General features: G+C 30.2%; 2 protein-coding genes across 3 annotated transcripts; both read right to left on the reverse strand.

Moving 5' to 3' along the window:
* Positions 1–3,860: 3,860 nt before the first annotated feature.
* LOC103488937 (uncharacterized) lies at positions 3,861–5,219 on the reverse strand. Its single transcript, XM_051091232.1, has one exon. It carries the CDS (start codon positions 4,764–4,766, stop codon positions 4,014–4,016), a length of 753 nt encoding a protein of 250 aa, XP_050947189.1. The 5' UTR covers positions 4,767–5,219; the 3' UTR covers positions 3,861–4,013.
* A 3,377-nt stretch (positions 5,220–8,596) lies between these two features.
* Positions 8,597–14,381, reverse strand: LOC103504480 (glutamate--glyoxylate aminotransferase 2-like). Of its 2 annotated transcripts, none has more exons than XM_051091233.1 (14): positions 14,081–14,381; positions 12,676–12,880; positions 12,112–12,177; positions 11,878–11,995; positions 11,426–11,507; positions 11,228–11,315; positions 10,935–11,093; positions 10,199–10,372; positions 9,993–10,124; positions 9,830–9,895; positions 9,669–9,733; positions 9,341–9,432; positions 9,077–9,233; positions 8,597–8,862 (listed from the first exon to the last, which is right to left on the reverse strand). In XM_051091233.1, the coding sequence occupies exons 2-14, from the start codon at positions 12,790–12,792 to the stop codon at positions 8,733–8,735; spliced, it is 1,446 nt and encodes a 481-aa protein (XP_050947190.1). In that variant the 5' UTR covers positions 12,793–12,880; positions 14,081–14,381; the 3' UTR covers positions 8,597–8,732. The 2 variants fall into 2 exon arrangements, with proteins under 2 accessions (XP_050947190.1, XP_050947191.1); XM_051091234.1 differs by lacking the exon at positions 14,081–14,381 and adding an exon at positions 13,939–14,071.
* Between the last annotated feature and the right edge of the window lie 4,217 nt (positions 14,382–18,598).

Genomic DNA, 18,598 nt, shown 5'->3' on the forward strand with positions numbered 1-18,598 from the left:
TATGCTTATTTTCGTTCATTTTTATTTTTAAAATTTATGCATTTGATAGGTGTAAAATTTGTATTTCAAATTAGATTATTAAATTTGTTTTACTTTTAGTGAAAAAGTTTCATATTTATCCTTAAACGTACTTGGGAAGGGTCAAATAGTTGGGCCGTGGTTCGAGTGCCCACTGTTAATGAGCTCGGCCCAATTCTTCCCAACATATCGGTTGGTGACCCAGTCCATTATCTATTATGCTTTTTTCTTTCTTAATTTAATTTAGTATTTTGAAGAAGAGTTTTTTCAAAAAATTGACAAATTATTTACCATGAAACAAAATCAGTAAAGATAAAATTTATTTATTTTGTCATATATATTTGTGTTTTTATTTTCTCATTGACAATACTTTCTACTTGAAAATTACTTTATTATTTGTATTCATCAATTAATTATTTTGGGTCATTTTAAAAATAAAAAATATATATTAAAACAATTTACAAAATATATAGAATATCCAACCCAACTCTTATTTAATTTTTTTCGTTTATTATATTTTGAAAATAGTTTTATTTTTTATTAATAACAAATCTCTCTTTTTTTTTTTTTATAATATAATATACAATATTTATTACGTTTTGGAGAGCAAATAATCTAACGCTAAAAATGAAGGAGAAATCTAAGTTAAAAGAAACTAGAGTTTTAAACCATTATTCAAAAAAACATTCTAAAATTTTTATCAAAAGACTTTAAACAAAAATGAATTTTTGACAATTCAAATAAAAAAAAAACCCAAAACGAGTAATTTAATCAAATTAATTACGTTTACTATTAAAAAAATAATATAAAAGAGGAATAAAACAGATATGGAGTATGGGTAATTAGAATGGATAGCAATTATTAGAATAATTATTAACTATGTAACAACATTTTAAACAAATTGTAAATATAGCAAAATCTATCGGTGATAGACTTTTATCGTTGATAGACTCCTTCAGCGATAGACCAACATTTGCTACATGGTCTATCAGTGATAGACTCCTATCATTGATAGATTTTAACAAATTTTGCTATATTTACAAAAATTTTTAAATGTTGCTATATCCTTAATTATTTTGAATATAATTGCTACATTTGCAACTATCCCTATTATCTAATAATTATATGTGCAACTCTTTTTTTTTTCTTAACTAAATAAATTAACTTAATTATCCTTTAAATGTTGTATTTTTTTAATTAATTGTCATTGTTATGTTATGGACTACCATTTTTTTTTTTTAGAAAAATACGAGTCCAATTTACTTTTTCTATCCTTAGTAACTATTTTAATTTATTTTTTAAAAAATATATAAAAAAAAAAACATATGTTATAACCATAATATCAATGCTCCATTTAGAAAATTAATCTATAAACTCGGTAAAGAGTTTTTTGAAATTTACGCAAGTTAAATTTTTTCAAAAATTTGAAAATAATTGCTGTTGTTAATAGATGTAAAAAATCACAAAAAAAAAAAAGTTTTAAATGAGAAAACTTGTAATATCTATGTTGTTGTCAATATCGAGATTTCAATTTTATAAATATATCAATAAAAGTAAAAATATCTATGCGTGTTTGAGTAAGTTATGAAACTTATAAGATTTGATTAGACTAACAATGAATTTGACATCTAGGTTTAATAGTTAGTATTTGGGATGCAAACTATTTTAGTATAGGTAACAGTTTTTGTTTTGGGTGTGAGTTATTTTTATTTGTGTAAGAAATAGTAAACATGGTACTAAATAATAGAAGAGATGGTGAGAGAAAGATAATAAATATTGTAGCAAAAGAGATTTAAAAGTCGTATTTACTATACTTAATTATATATGTAATAAATAGTTGCATTAACACTATTTTATAGTTGGAGTTCCAATGGACCGTAATAATTTACTCTACCAACTTCTACTTGTTGATCTAAACATTTAGACCTCATATGATCTAATGATTTTATTTTTATTTAAAATCATTTTCATTGACCAGTTTTTCTTTAAATATATGACCGTTCTAATTGGTTATTAGAGAAACTCGTTAGAGTAGTCTCATCCTAAGTTATATACAAATATCTTGAGATCAAATATTTATCGTTTTTCCATAGGTTGGTGTCATTTAATGCAACCATCGTTATTTTAGCTTTACAAATTTGTTAGAAAAATCTTAATAATACAAACTAATTATTTTAGATTATTCTATATCATTTGTTATGGGAGGAAAAAGTTAAAATAATCATAATTGGTGTAATTCTCGGTAGTAAATTTATAATTTTAAAGAAGAAGCGTAATTTGCAATGGTAGTATGATAAGGTGTGTACCACGTAATCTTCGATGTTTATAGTCGAACATTATTTTGGCTTTTGAAAATTGTATCGTAACTTATACTTTATAAATGTTTTTAAAATAACAACAAAAGTTTAATGAAAAGGGAATAGTTAGTTGAAGTTATCAAATTGGCTAATAAACTTAAACACCTAGAAGAAAAAAAAAATACGAAAACCATGAATACAATATTGGGAAAATAACAAGCAAAATTTTTAAGAAAATTAAAACGATAAATTCACTTAACTTTTGAATAATCTTTTTTTTAAAAAAAGAAAATTATGCATTTATCTTTTTTTATTTTTTTTATGTAGGAAAAATGAAAAATTATATTTAAGAAAGACAACAAATTAATCAAACAAGACAATTTAATTTAACATATTTGAAAATGTGTTTGCTAAATTAAATTAGTTGTCGAAAAGTAAAGAATTCCTTGATATTACGGTCAATATAAGTAAACATCATTCTAATAAACAAATGAATCTTTTTTAAATTATAGCAAATCGGCAAAATATTTACACCAAACAATTTCGAAAATGAAAAAAAGCGTACATGTCCACAATGAAAATTACCAAAAATGTCTTATCAATCATGTCATCAACAAAGCGCAATATAGGTGGTACACAATCATTTAGATTTGGATATTCAAACCCAAACGATTTAGTTTTTCAATTCTATAGTTTAATTTGGTTATACGATTATTTAAATTTGTTATACCATCGTTTAGATTTAGTTGTATCCAAATCTAAATAATTTCTTTTTTTAAAAAAAATGTTACGATGGTTTAGATTTGGCTAAATGAATTTTTTTCAAGATTTTTTTGGGTGTTTAGAATTGTTTAGACGATTTTTTTCAAAATTCATTTGATACATAATTTTTAGATTGGCTACTTCAATCTAAAAGTTTCTTTTCAAAATTATATTTTATATTTGATTATCCTAATCTTAATAAAAATTGCATGAAAAAAGAGATGTTAGAAAGAAAGATAACAATAAAAAGAAAAAAAAAAAAAGAAAGACCATAAAAAATGAAAAGAAAAAAAAATTGTCCGAAAAGAAGGATGGAATGATAAAATATTTCTTCATGATTTTGTTATATGGACGGTAAATAATTTAGTAGTGTATTATATTTATGAAAATTTTAAGTAAACAAATAAACTAACTGCTTATTAATTTCCTTATAAAAACCAATTAAATGCAAATTAAAACAGAAATAAACACAAACAAAAAGAATGTGTAGGAAAGGGAATAATAAGTCCAAGGGACCATGCCACGTCAGCCACGTGGTCCAATCAAAAATTACTAAACGAATAATTAATTATCATTTAACAAATAAATAAAATTTCCCTTTCAATCCAGCTGTCTGTCTTCCCCTTTTTGCTTTCCTTTCCTCTTCTTCTCTCTTTTCATTATTCATTTTGTTGACTAATTATACAAAAAAATAATCCAAACATCTCTTCTAGTGGTTCATTTCATTTTGTCATTTTAGTAAAATAAACACATCATTTTCTCTATTTCATTTATTCTAAAAAATTATTAATATGAGAGATCATATTTATAAAACTAAAATTACACAATTCAAAATAATATAATTAGGGTCGATGTGGAAACGAAATGGTATTTTATCTTTAAAAAAATTCAAAACTATTTTTTTTTAAGTAAATACAAAAAGAAATAATGAATGAATCAAGACCGTTGGATGGTGTTTGCCGTTTTTCTGAAAACAATCTCCGTGTCCAATCCGAAGCCGTCGATCTTCCCAATGCGAACCACCATCGATCTCCGAAACAAGGCCTCCAACGGCTTCACACTGTAAAGGTCATTGGCGGAGTATTTGTCCGTCTGTCGCGATAACGCCACGTGCAACACACAGATCCCGCCGGGCTTCAACGTCCGTTCGATCTCCGCCACGAACCGCTCCGGGTACAGCGCGTGATCGAAGACATTAGAGAATTCGAAATCAAAACTATTGTTCCCAAACGGCTGATTATGAAAATCACCTTCAACCACCAACGGCGGGTAAGGAACCAGATCCATTCCGATGGAATCCGAGACTCCAATCTTCTTCAACGCCTCCACCTCTTGCCCGACCCTTGCTCCGATACACAGGGCTTTGGATTCCGTGGAGATTAGGCCTTCCCGTTTTAAACCGTCGAAGAATCTGGAGAAGACTTGGATTTTGCGATCCCAATCTCGGGTGGTCCATATCTTGCGGAGCTTGGGGTCTAGGGTTTTGTTGAGTTGCTTCTTGATGTAATGTTCGTAGGAAGTGTAGCCGGGTCGGATCTTTAAATCAGGGGTGGGAATGTTGGTGGGGGGGGAGGAGAAGCGGTGGTAGTAAGGGCGGAGAGAGAGGAGGAGGAGAAAAGGGAGGGAGAAGAAGAGGGATAACACGAAGTATTTGGATATAATGAGGGGTTTTGATTGAGAAGGTTTCATTTTTTGTTTTTTTTGAAGAACAGAGAAGATGGAATTGAAGAAAACTCTTAATCTAAAAAAAGAAAGGAAAAGAAGGAAAGGAAAGTTACTGTTTTTCTCTTTGTTGTTGTTGATGATGATGATGATGATGATGATGTTGTTCTTTCCTGAAGAACTGCACAAAGGAAAACAGATGCTTTTTGCAAGTTGACTTCGTTTTTATTTGAAAAATTAGATTTGAGTTTTTTTTTTTTCTTTTTTCTTCTTTCTAATGAAGTGTGAGGGTGGTGGTGGCAAAATGGGAAAGTTGAATGTTGGATGGGGGTATTGTGGTAATTTAAAGGAGAAATTGCATGGGGAATTTGGACAACTAATGCCTTCACATGGCTTGCTTTTACATTACACCTCTAATGTTTGTTTTTCTTTTCATATATATTATAAAATTGTGATGAGAATGGGATATGGTTGGTGGTGAGAAATAAGATAGTCTTCCCTAAAAATATATATATATATATAAAAATAAAAATAAAGATAATCAATTGATGTCTTTATTATTATTATTATTATTATTGAAAATACTTTTAATTACAACATATCATACCAGTCGAGTTGAGTTCATGTCGAGGTAAATTGTGGTCTTCAACCTAGTGAAAAGAATTTAAATAAACTACGAATGATTTAGGTTTTGTTATATTTTATAAATAGTTTTAAATTTTTTCTGTTATATATATCTCTACAAATTTTAACTATAATTTATTTAGTTAACGTTTAAATTCTTGTTTCTTTAATTCTCTTTGGTTTATTTTTCTATTTTGAATAATTCGATGTAGAATACTAATTTGACGAGAGAAATTATTTTAAACAACAAAATTGTTAAAAACGTTTACAAATATAGTAAAATATCACAATCTATCATAACTATTTTAAATAAATTATAAATTTTTTTTATTATACTCGAAAAAAAAAACCTCTCTCTCTCTCTTTTTTTTAATTGTCGGAATGAGTATAATGATGGAGACACTAAAATTTAAGTAAATAAAGTAAAAGTTGGAACATTATTTTTTATATATATAAAAATTAAAAAGAGTATTATTTATATTTATAAATAATAAAAGCATACAAATTAAATCTTTATTTAAACTAAACATGAATCATAATGGATTAGAGAAATAGACATAACCCACCAACTGTCACCTCCATCTAAATTGTATTATTATTTTTCATTTAATAACTTCATTGAATGTTCATTGATTATTACAACACAACACTATACACAATCCACGTCAATTAATTGAATTTTTATTGTGTAACGAAAATGACGTCCATGATATATAACATTAAATAACAAGCAAACTTTATATTAAAATAATAATAATACATTGATTCTTAATTGGGATTAGAATGTGGAGTGATTTTTGGCTTTTTTTTTTCTTTTCTTTATATTTTTTAATGAATTATTTAGGTAAAGTATAGTTTAAGTATCTATAAACACTCACTTAGTGCCAAAACAAAGCATCTTGGTCTTGCTTTTTTCAAACATATACTCCATGGGATAGTTGCAAATGTAGCAATTATATTCAAAATAATTAAGAATATAACAACATTTAAAAAAATTTGTAAATATAGCAAAATTTGTTAAAATCTATCAATGATAGGAGTCTATCACCGATAGACCATGTAGCAAATGTTGGTCTATCGCTGAAGGAGTCTATCAACGATAAAAGTCTATCACCGATAGATTTTGCTATATTTACAATTTGTTTAAAATGTTGTTACATGGTTAATAATTATTCTAATAATTGCTATCCATTCTAATTACCCTAATTTGATTTGCCAACTTTCACATCTTTCATTTTAATTTGAGGGTAGATTTGTAATTGAACAAAAGAATAACCACGAGTCAATTTTTGATTAACTGAAATTTCTCAATAAAAAATTAAACGAATTGTATATTTATCATATAGTAATACTATCATTTATTACATAATACATAGTTTAAATTTAAAAATATAAATTGAGTTTCATGAAAATCCTATATTTCAAAATATTTTTATTTTTATTTAATATTAATACAATTATACATTTCAAAATTTGAATACATTAGAAAATATAAATTTTTCACTCTATTTAAAACTTAAAAATCTAAAAATAATTTTTTAAAAATAGTCCATACAAATATAAGTGAGTATAACTCATCTTAGCTTCAACCCGAATAATTGAAAAAAACAAAAAGGATATTTGACTAAATCTTAGTAGTATAATTTAAAATTAACACAACAATCAATGTCTTGTCTAAACGTAGAACACATAATGCAATTCCAAATTTTACGGGGATCCCAAATTTGTCAGTAGCTCCCTTATAAATTCTACAATATTTTTTTTATTGAAACTGCCATCAAATATTCGAAATAATAACCATCTAATATTGTAATAAGCAGTAAATATTATTTTTTACTTTTAATAGTATTTCAAAACTTTCTATTTTCTATTACGGTCACTATTTCATATTTATTATTTTATTCTCAAGCTAAAATATCTCAAACACATGTTATTATAATCGAAATTAAAATAATATATTTTGAAAAAGCAATTTTTTGTGTCAAGCGTTCTTAGTATTTTATTTAAAAATATTATTATATTTAAAAAAACATTAATATTAAATGAAAACTATTAATGTTTTATTTCAACGTGAACTTTTAAAGGTTTCGATCAACTTTCTTTGACCGAAAGAAAAACAAAGAAACTGCTGCGATTCATTTAGTAAGTCAATCTATCCTAAAGATCCTTAAGAAAAAATACAAAAGTTGAGAACCATCAATCAATCAAAATTGATTTAAATTGACATCGGCCAATTGACGATGACCTCTAATTAAGGGGATATGCATTATGATAATTGAGATGCATATATCCTATTTTATTTAGTTATGAAATATTTTTATCTTTTATGTCAATATATAATAATAACAATGTATCGTTGTCAAAAACAATAACAATAGGTTTTTTCTTTGTTCAAAATACAGTGGAGATAAATTAACCTAAATTAAAAAATGATAGCGTAACAATGACAGCCACAAAGGATCATACTATATTAGAAATAATTATATATAGCAATCAATAGGCCAATCGATATGTTGTTTTTGTTTATTTGAATGTTTGACTTCTTATTTGAAGATATTAAATATAGAGACGAAGAGAATTAAGGAAAAATAAATAAACTTTTATGCTTGTTTACGCTATAATGTGAATGCTAAAGTAATTTTGTAAGTAATATTGGGGAATTAAGGCTGATCTAAACAAATTGAAACATTTTATTTGACTTTTTTATTTGAAAACAAAAGTCATATCCCACCTACAATCTTATCAGTCCTGACAACATAGGAAAGCTAATAAAAAAAAGGATAAGTCTACTCTGCGAGACAAGAGACAAAGAATATGATTTGGTCAAAGAATGGGTCTTCAAATTGCAATGTACCTAGAAGAGTAGCACAACCTTCCAACATCTAAGCAACTAATAAGAGAGGACAATGAATGACACAAAAAGGAAAAAGAGAACAAGAAAGAGAGGAGGGACTTGACAACACTAGCAGCATCAAATTCAATCCCAAAGCCCCCAGATCAATCCTCCTTATAAGGTTCAAACTTGCAAGCAAAGTAGAGATTTCCCCGGCTTCCACCCATCAGAAAAGAGTAGCAACATTATCAATATTTTCTATTTTCTATGTTAGTATTTATTTGTTTCTATCATTAACCTACCAAGTGCTAGATTTTTTTCCAGTGCTTAGCAAAGGAGTTCACCAAACACTGCTACTCTTCTGCTTCTCTAATCATCACTTACAAAGTGCAATCCAATATAAAGAGAAAGTAAAAGATGACATCCAATCCAATATATAACAATAGAGTTCTTATAATAAGGTTAGATATGTATGCTTGCCAAAGCTTTACAGTAATTATATCGTGAATTCAAATAGACACATGGAAGCCGCCTGATCACGTTCTTGAATAATCCCTATGGTCTTCATATTCCTCCATGAATGAATCGTTGAACTTCTTGAAACTTGCCATGATTTCAGGCATGTCTTCCTCAGCAGGCAAGATGGTTGTCCTCAAATGGAACACCCTGTAAGAAAAAGATCAGGCAATGGCAATTGACTTTTAAGTTATGCAAGATCATGTTCAAACCAAAATAAGTACATTGCCGAGATACAAGAGGACCGTGTTCAGTTCTAAAAGTAACAATAGTTAGGAAGACGATGAAGTTGATTAACTAAAGGAGACCAAATGCTTGTAAAAGAAGAAATAAGGAAAGATTCTAAAAGTACTTATAATATTACCCTTCTTTCTGCCCAAAGCCTGAACCTGGAACAGTGGAGATTCCAGTGGCTTCCAAGAGCTTGAGACAGTAGAAAACATCAGGCACTTTTCCTAACTTTTTAGCAGCCTCAATGGCTTTGGGCGGGAGGCGAATTTGTGGGAAAGAATACATGGCACCTGATAAAAAAATCCTCTTGTTTTTTGTAATCTAATAACATAGACATCGAATTTGGAAGAAGAGAAGAAAAAGAAAAGATGAAATGTCAAAACAAAAGACAATTTACCTTCTGTGAAATTGCAGATCACATTTCTGCAGCTATTGAATCCATCAGTCATTATTCTTGCTCTTCTCCTCAGAGATTCAAGGATCCCCTTGCTACAATCCCACAAATGATAAAATACAGTTTATTTACTTGAAAAGTTGGTGATTCCCACAATCCTAATATGTTGGCGTATATGACTAGTAATATCGCCTTCAGAACAATTCAACAACGTAAGGATTCAATACAGCTAGCGAGTATTAATGGAACAGTACTATTGTAAAATGTGATCTTGCTCAACGTACATGCCATTAAAGAGGTGGGGAAAAGTATTATGTTAAGCTAGCCATACCTTTCCCTAATAAACTGATCATATGAAATGTCACCAGGCTTAGGTGGGTTGACCATCAACCCCATCTGCAAATAAATAATGCAACTTTCTTCGTGAGAAAATTCAGGTGTGACAGATCTGAAGGCTAAGAAACAAACATATAACACATTGAGTTGACTCACAAATATCTGAGCAGGAACGTTTGGGCTGAGTGATATCGATGCAACCTTATAAATTTCATCGACCGTCTGCAGCATCGGATGAGATCGAAGTTTACATGAGTATTATAAAAACGCTGAAAGGAAACTTATAGAATTGAACAATTAACTTATGATGTAATCAAACCCTTGGAGGAATGTTGGTCATCTCAAAGTATCCACCTCGCTGTCCACATTCTCCCCAATATCCTTTCGACACAGTATGGAAAGAAATAAGTTGCAGTTCCTTGCTGATGGGTGGGCCCATATCCAGTAATACCTGAGAGATGCAACAAATCAGAGTATGGATTTGAAAACCAAAAAGAAAGTTGAGACTAAGATATAACCATTTACCTTTTTAGAACTAATGAAGGGGCGTTCATCTTGGTATACATTTTGCTGATAAACCTCATCTCCGAGCAAAACCAAGTTTTCTTGGAAACAGAAGTTTAGTATCTCTCTCAGATTTGCTTCACTAAGGCATTGACCAGTTGGGTTCCCAGGATTTATGATCACCATAGCTCTTACCTAACCAGAAACCAATAGACAATACATTAGTTGTCGAGTTATTGCTGACTTTAACCTACGGACTTGGGGACATTAGGTCCCAACTTGCTTTGGGTAGAGTGGGTTATTATAGTTGTAAATGTATAGGCCTCCGATTATAAGAGTCGGAGTTCCCAATTATTATAACTTACACTTAGCTACAATAAAACTATTTGAAAACCTTAATTTTCTATCGTATTTATAATTTTGTAACCATTCTCTTACAAATGCATTTGTAGTCCATACTAAAATAATTTCCACTTCAAACACAGGCTACTCTAAGTTATAATTCAAACTAAAATATTACCCCTAGAAACATTCCTATAATCTATAAACCATAATAACCAATAACTAAAATAGCAAACGCTCCAAACAATCCTTAAACACACTCGTTGTTATATAAATGTTAATGAGCTACGGATGGAAGATCAATTAAGATGGCTTGGTTCTAAATTTTGAAAACCAAATACTTGAATTCAATTTCATATCAAAACACTGCTTAGAAGATTTTGCTTCCACCAATAAATAAGGAAAACACACGCACAGTAATTCCCTTGGAGCGAGCCTGAGCAACGGATTGGCGAAGGTCGTTAACATCTAGACCCCAATTTGCAGTCTCTTCTAGGTAGTACGGAACAAGGGAACCCCCGAACAGTGCAATTGCGGCTGAGTAAAGAGGGTATTGTGGAACCGGGACCAGAATCTGATAAGACACCAGTTTTAAAATTCACATACAAAGAGGGTAGAGAGAATGAAGAAAGATATTCATTCAAGTATCAACTTTTGTAGTAAAAAGCAATCACGTTCTCAAGGTCAATAAAGAAAATAGAACAATACCCCATCCCCTGCACCGCGGATAATAGTATTCAAAATCTGCATAACACCTTTACTAGCACCATCAGTGAGGTATATGAGTTCTGGATCGCTGCCATGTGAGCAATGAACCATAAGCATTTTAATCTTATCAACTTAACTCACACACATTTTTTATGCACATAAGTTTATTGAAGTTCATAGATATAACATGACTATCACCTTGGATAGCCATCTCGCCTTCCTATAAAGTCTGCTACTTCCTTCCTAATTGCAGGAATTCCTCGGGAATCGCTGTAAGCACCTAGAAGTATTTTGGAAGAATTAAAACCAATCAATTTAATGTATGTCCTTGAAGATCTGAACTTCTATGAAACCAAGTGCTTTCAGAGCTTTCTAAGTCAGTTACACTTCCAAGTTCCGAGTAGTAAAAAAAGGAAATTGAGTAATGGATGCTGTCGAGTTTAGAAAATTTAAACAAAATAAATAAGGTAGACATAAGAAACGGACAAATGTGGTCCTGAAACCTAATGTTAGTACCAGAGTACAAGAAAATTTGAAACTAAAGTTGTGTTCTTGCTGTTATGATTTCATTACACCCCTTCTCAACAGCAGGATCCTTCAACGATTAAAACTGAATCATTCTAACATGAGAAAGAAAATTGAGAAATTACCTAGGCCTCCTGGAGTCAGTGAGAGGTAATGTTTGGCTCTTGCAATAGCATCAGCAGGAAATATTAATCCTACATTAGGATCTTCTAACAGAAAGGGAGCTTGGCAAAGAGCGACAACCTGTCGAATAAAGAGAGGTAGTTTTATGCTGACATCGGAACAGGAGTTGCCTTCAGTCTCAAAAGAAATAAAGAGATCGGACATCAACAAAAATGGAAGGGGCTGTAGCAACAAACCTGACGTGGAAAAGTCAATGGCTTCTGTCCAAGAGCATGAGGATTCCCAACATTTGTGAAAATAATCTGCAGATATATTTGAGATACAAGTGTATAAGCTAGACTATCAAATAGACCAAGTAGAAAAGTTGCTAAACAAAACTAAAAATGGCGACAAACTTCCAAGGGTATCAACAGGTCTCAACGATGTAATGGTAGCAAGAAGATTAACTTAAATATAAATCAAAGATCAAAATTCCAAAACTTTGAGAAGGGATAGAGAAAGAGGAAAAGAACGAATATTTCAAATGGAATTCTGTTTAATCAATTTAAATTGGACCACGGCAAAGAATAATAAAAATTATCACTAGTTCACTAATAAACCAAGGAATAAGTATTTCGACTCATGGGAACGCCAAGTTTATTTCAAGAACTATGCAATAAAGCACAGTAGAGGGAGAAAGTATTGATGGAAGTAAAACATAACAAATTGACCTACTCCTAAAATAATCAAAGGAAAATTTCTTAAGCGCAGAGAAGGAACTGTATGATTGACAGAAATATATTTAGACTAAAACTTAATACCCTTTTTCCTTCCTTCTGAAGCTCAGAAGCTCGCAGATATAGTTCTCCTCTGACAGCATACTGAGCTTTTTTCACGTTTTCATTAATCGAGTCATAGTCTAGTGCCTTGCGTGACATGGTGATGTACTTGACTTATTTAATCTATCACTCCAATACAGGCAAACAAAGCTAGAATTTACCAACCAAAGAAAAATCTGCCTTGAACCTGAAATTTACAAGAGAGTGAAATATAAGATAAATAAGAAACCAAATGCACAAGTTTTTCAAAGCTCTTAGGAGGATAAGAAAACATGGACCTGAAATTACAGATTTTCGTGTCTTTATCACAGATTCACACAAAAGTATTGAGAATATACAAAATGAGATAAAATAAAATAAAATATACCCTAACCTATCTATTTGAATTTAGTCCTAGCATAATGTAGTATGAAGGTATATTTAAGAGTGATTCTAAAATGATTAAAGTTACTTTTGATGAAATAAAGATTACATTGTAAAATTAAATATTAAATTAATTTTAAGTAACTAAAGAACTGGAGTGATTTTTAACGTGACAAAGTAATTGTAACATTGTCAAAGTAACTCCCATGGTCAATTTCTATAATGGCATTTCTTTTTCCGACTTGATATATTAGTTCACATTTTGAGTTTCGTGAGTGAAATTAATATCTAATCCAATGCATCAAGGGGAATGTTGATAGTTTTATGATTTACGTAAATGAATCCGTAGAAAACATCAGTAAACTTCCATCGATAGACTCCATAAAACTTCAAGCTACTCATCTTTCACCAAGAACGACGACTGGAAGAAAACTAAAAGTGCACACTCGAAGGCTCAAAAAAACATCCATTCTTCCAATATGTGAGTGATTGACAACAGCAATATAAACGAACTAAATCGGCTCATAGCAGTCTAATCTATGTAAAAGAATAAACCAAAAATCTCATAGCTCTTTTGATTTCTGAAGTCTTGCAAAGGAAGAACTGCGCATCGATACAAACGAGGAGAAATCCACAAACAAACAACACAGAATAGCATGATTTTTCACTAATGATCAAAACCCACCAGAGTTAAGACAGCTAGACTACTCCAGGAAGCCACGGATTAGGAAAAACTAAAACAGAACAAATAAATGACTAATGATCAAAAACCCACAAAGAGTTAAACTAACAACATCACGTATTCATTCAACAATGGATTCATAACGCAAAACTAAGCAAGAAATTCAAAGATTAATCATAAGAATGCAAAGGAAACACTACCAAATCCCAGTGAAAACCAATGCTGATTTAAAGAACTAGATGAGTAATCAGATTAAGCAAACAACTAAAGATGACTTTATTTATGATTAGAAAAATCGGAGATGGGTTCAATACGGTATGGCGTAGGGAGGTCAAAACTGACCTTTGTTGGAGCGAATCGCTGCAGAAGAGAGGGAAACTATTGAGGAAATGCAGCGATATTCGACTGACACACAAAATTGGGACCCGGGTCTGAGTGAAAGTTGGATATTGGGGAGGGGGAATTATGTGGCAATAAAATTGAACGTAACGATGCATCAGAGCCACTGAAAATTGGAGTATGGATTTCTTTTTCCATATTGGAAAAAAGATAATAAGAGATAAAGTTCATGAAACTATAAAAGTGTGGCGTAGCTTCATACTGAAATTTTAGTTTGATAGAGTGCATAAATTTGGTGGCTATGTTTCTTTGGCTCAATGGTCAGACATTGGACAAATGAAATCAATAAGTAGTGGTGGGTGTTTTTTTATTATCCTTTAAAATTAAAAATTAATGTGAAACCTGACAAAGTGAGATATACCATTATGATGAGGTCAAGAGGTATAGAACCATGTAAATATCCTTATTAAAGCCTTTTTAGTTAGACAATGAGATGTGATGTCCTTTAAAAATAAAAAATAAAATAAAATAAAATAAAAAAGAGGAAAAGAAGAGTTAAAATTTCTTGCAAAAATTGATATTTTAGATATGAAAAATCATCCCCTTGAAGTAAAAAAATGTTGATAATTGATGTACTAAAGTATAATATTTATTTTAAAAAAATTAAATCTACAGTACTTATAAGATTTTAAAATTGTTCATTCTTTGTGAAATATGGAAAGGAGTTTGAGATCCTCCTTAAGCAAATTCTCTATTCATTTGACAACAAATCATCGAATCATAGGGTGACCAGTTTTTTGTTCTTTTTGTGCTTTTGCAAAGGTCAGGGGAGTGAGTTTTCTTTTAGTTCAATGAGTGAGGTAGAGATATTTGAAACTGTAGATGTACGTCTTAACCAATTTTTGCGTACTTGCTAATTTGATTTAATACCTTTGATAAAAAAAAATTATCAACTTACATCAATTAGGTTAATAGTTGTTTGCGAAGGTTATGTACAAATCTAACATCTTTTACTTATTTATTAATGCTATGAATAGAAACATATGGCTAAGTATTTAGTTTTAAAAGGACGACTGAATGAGTCATTCTAAAAGAAGTGTGTTATTTGGTTAAGTATAGAGATTGACCTATAATTCGACTATAAGTATTAGACAGATCAATCTATCAGATGAATGAAAATTCAATATGTATTCCGAAGGTAAAAGATGATTTTACAATAAAATTTAAAGAAAGCATGAGATGGTAGATTCAAGGTAGCTCATGTGCCTTGTGATGACCAACACTGGGGGATGCCATGATAGACAAGCTTGGATTAATTGTTTTAAACACAACCCATTTGCTTGGATTAGTCCATTTGTAATAGCCAAGTTAAATTAATTATAGAAAAAGATTAGTAAGTCAATAAACTAGTTACAAAATTATATTTTATATATAATTAATCAAGCTTAAGACATTTATGGTACGATGAAAACATTATCAAATCTTCATTTGTTTAGTTATTTAAATTTTTATTAACTGTAGTTAGCTAAGCAATACACCAATGTTATATTTTATTGTCTTTTTTGGGCATTGTCCAAGTCGTCAACGAATAACCAAATTTCGATATCAATAACTTGTTTTCAAATTTCATGTTGTTATGTCAATTTTTTTTTTTTTTTTTGTTGATACCAAGCTACCTTCTTTTGATGATGATGGTTTTATTTTGGTTTTATGTTTATAAAATTTACGTTTGTTTTCTCAAAAGTAGTTTTATACTTATTTGAAGTAGAAATCTATTAAAATGTAAAAGAAATGTTGAAATCTAATATAATTTATTATCAATCTAAAATAAAAATGAAAATTTAAACACCACAACCTAACCTTATTTCATGTCAACTACAATTATTTCGATTTTCATCAAAAAAGTATTAAAAAAATTAGTCCATTAATAACTTAAACATTCAATCCAAAATTAACCGACAATGAGACAAAATTTAAAAAGAACAAAGGAAATAAATGAGAAAGTTTTAAAAGTATAATTTGCAACTTTCTTTTAATAGGCTGTTAAATGTCACAGAAGGCCAAAATACCCTAATTTAAAACGTCATTTCTCTACGAAAACATACGAATGTTAAAAAACGTCATCGTTTAACCTGATTTTGAATTTTTACCCGGCAGATAAATGGCGCGTCAGTGCTAGTCATCAGAGTCCCATACGCCGTACGGCGGGATATCGCCCTCTTCGGTTTCCGTTCAGAAACCCTAGCAAACCCCTCAAATCCTCCCGAAGTTCTCTGTCGTACTCCATCGGATGTTCAAAGCTAAAGAGCAGAATGGTGTGCGAGACGAAGAATTTCAAGAATTCTTATCACAGTGGACTGATCCTTTCTATTCAATTTAAAACTCTGCTTCTACATCGATCTCGATACCAGTGACTGATCTCCGAGGCAAGAAGATTGGATTGCAGCAGCGGATAGATTCTGGCATTGTAAACTCTTGTCTTCTATTTATTCTTGTTTCTTTTTCTACAGTTATATACAACCTATGTCAATAATTGTGGATGCTTTTGTAAAAGATGCTGATCTTTAACTAATTTGCCATACTGAAGTCGTTTTGAATATTCATCTAAAAACTAAAACTGCATTGTGAGAGATAAGGTTGATCTAGACTTTTTGAAATGGAACTGTTGAGTAGATTTTAGTTTGCAGTATCTATCTCATTGAATTTTCTACTTTCCAGATAGTGATTGCCTTTCCCTATGATGGAGCATAGAAGAAATTTCATAAACAGCTGCAGTATTTCCTACGGTACATATACTATATTGACTCTAATATCATCCTTGTCACGAAGAGAGCATCATATTGATTTTCTGAGGTTCATAATTGATATAAATCAAGATTTTTTATTTTATTTTATTTTATTTTATTTTATTTATTTTGTTTAATTACAAATTTGGTATCTATCACACCCAGGGAAGAGTTAGAATTTGGTAGTTGATAAACTTTAATATTAGTTCCTATGATTCGATATACTTGGCATAAACCAGCTGTGGAGGTAGAGTTTAACAGATACAAATGTGATTTTCATATGTTGCAACTACAAAGCTAGAAGGTCTGGAACGGGAAGGATAGTATGGAGGGAACCCGAAAAAAAGTGATGATAGATTATGTCCAAAATGTAATATCATACCGTTGTAAAGATATGTAGAGGATCATTGTTTTCTATTGACATTAGAGTGTCATGCCTCTAACTCTGTTGTATGTCTCAAAATAAATAGTTTTTTTTTAGACACACCACTAAGTATACTACTAGCTCAACACAATTCATGGAAGGCATGCAATGCCTCAAAGTGGAACAAACATGCATTGTCCAAATGTGTTTGACTTGTCAGACAAACAAAAATCATCCATTTGAGTTGCAATATATGTGCACAAGCATATCTCTAGACAATGACAACATTGGCATTAGATGCCAATTTTGTGAACCTTTGACCTCATATTATCAAGTGGTCAAATTTTCAAGAAATCTTCATTGACTTGTTTCCAATTACACATCAACGGAATCATAATAGCCTTCCCGTCCAAAAATAGTCATAATTGGATCATAACATTTACAAGTAAAATGTGTGGATTTCATGTCTCCAATGCTCCAAGTCAATCTAATTGAATAAATCCAATTTGAGCAAAAAAAAAAAACAAACAAACAAACAATTACTTCAATGTACTACATAATACCATAATGGTCTGATCTAACATAATAGTACCTTGAGTGAAGTATTCCATACAAATTGTGAATGAATATAATTGTACAACATTAACAAGATCAAATTTCATGGTGCAGAATCATTAAACGAAATAAAATATAGTGAATTAGTCAATCCAGTAACAAACAAAAATAAAATAACAAAATCAATAACCTTATAGCTTACTTGTAACAAAATTATTGTAGGGTTATAATTGTAACAAAATCATTATATTTTGAAATTAGTATACCTGTTACATGACTTCAGTCATAACGTTTGACATAATTGGCCAGGTAAACTTTCACGAATTAAGTCAAGTCGTGTACCTGGTACATTAAATTTGCTCCCTTCCAAAATCACAATACTTTTTTACTATAATTTGAATTTTGACCATTGGTTTATTTATTCTTTCAAATCTACCCCATTTTTGAACATTATTCTTGCAATTAATTCGTAAAAATAAAAAATAAAAACTAATTGTAAAGAGTAAATACTGTACTAAATAAGAATTTTGAAATAATGTTGAATATAAATAATTAGAAAATATAAAATAATATTTACTGCAACACTTATACATTAGTCTTATAAAGGTTTGTTCTAAACATCCCTATCGAGTTATCTAGAAATGGCATTGAGATTGAGAAACTTAAAGCTACAAAAGCTTACAGTAAAACCATCATAATTTGGGGATTCTACATTTCATATTTTAAAGAAAAGTGCGCCAATAGGGAAATAAAATAACGAGTACTTCTATTAAGCATTGGGAACGGAATGCTTCTAGTTGTAGCAAATTGCGTTGA

Source organism: Cucumis melo, chromosome 10, assembly GCF_025177605.1.
Source record: "Cucumis melo cultivar AY chromosome 10, USDA_Cmelo_AY_1.0, whole genome shotgun sequence".
Taxonomy (NCBI): Eukaryota; Viridiplantae; Streptophyta; class Magnoliopsida; order Cucurbitales; family Cucurbitaceae; genus Cucumis; species Cucumis melo.

Excerpts from the sequence above, each read along its gene's own strand:
- LOC103488937 (XM_051091232.1), bottom strand. The coding sequence starts at position 4,766 with ATGAAACCTTCTCAATCAAAACCCCTCATTATATCCAAATACTTCGTG.
- LOC103504480 (XM_051091233.1), bottom strand. The coding sequence starts at position 12,792 with ATGTCACGCAAGGCACTAGACTATGACTCGATTAATGAAAACGTGAAA. Across the intron at positions 12,178-12,675 it reads TTCAGAAGGAAGGAAAAAGG|ATTATTTTCACAAATGTTGG; the intron begins GTATTAAGTTTT and ends ATATATCTGCAG. Across the intron at positions 9,433-9,668 it reads GATCAGTTTATTAGGGAAAG|CAAGGGGATCCTTGAATCTC; the intron begins GTATGGCTAGCT and ends GTGGGATTGTAG.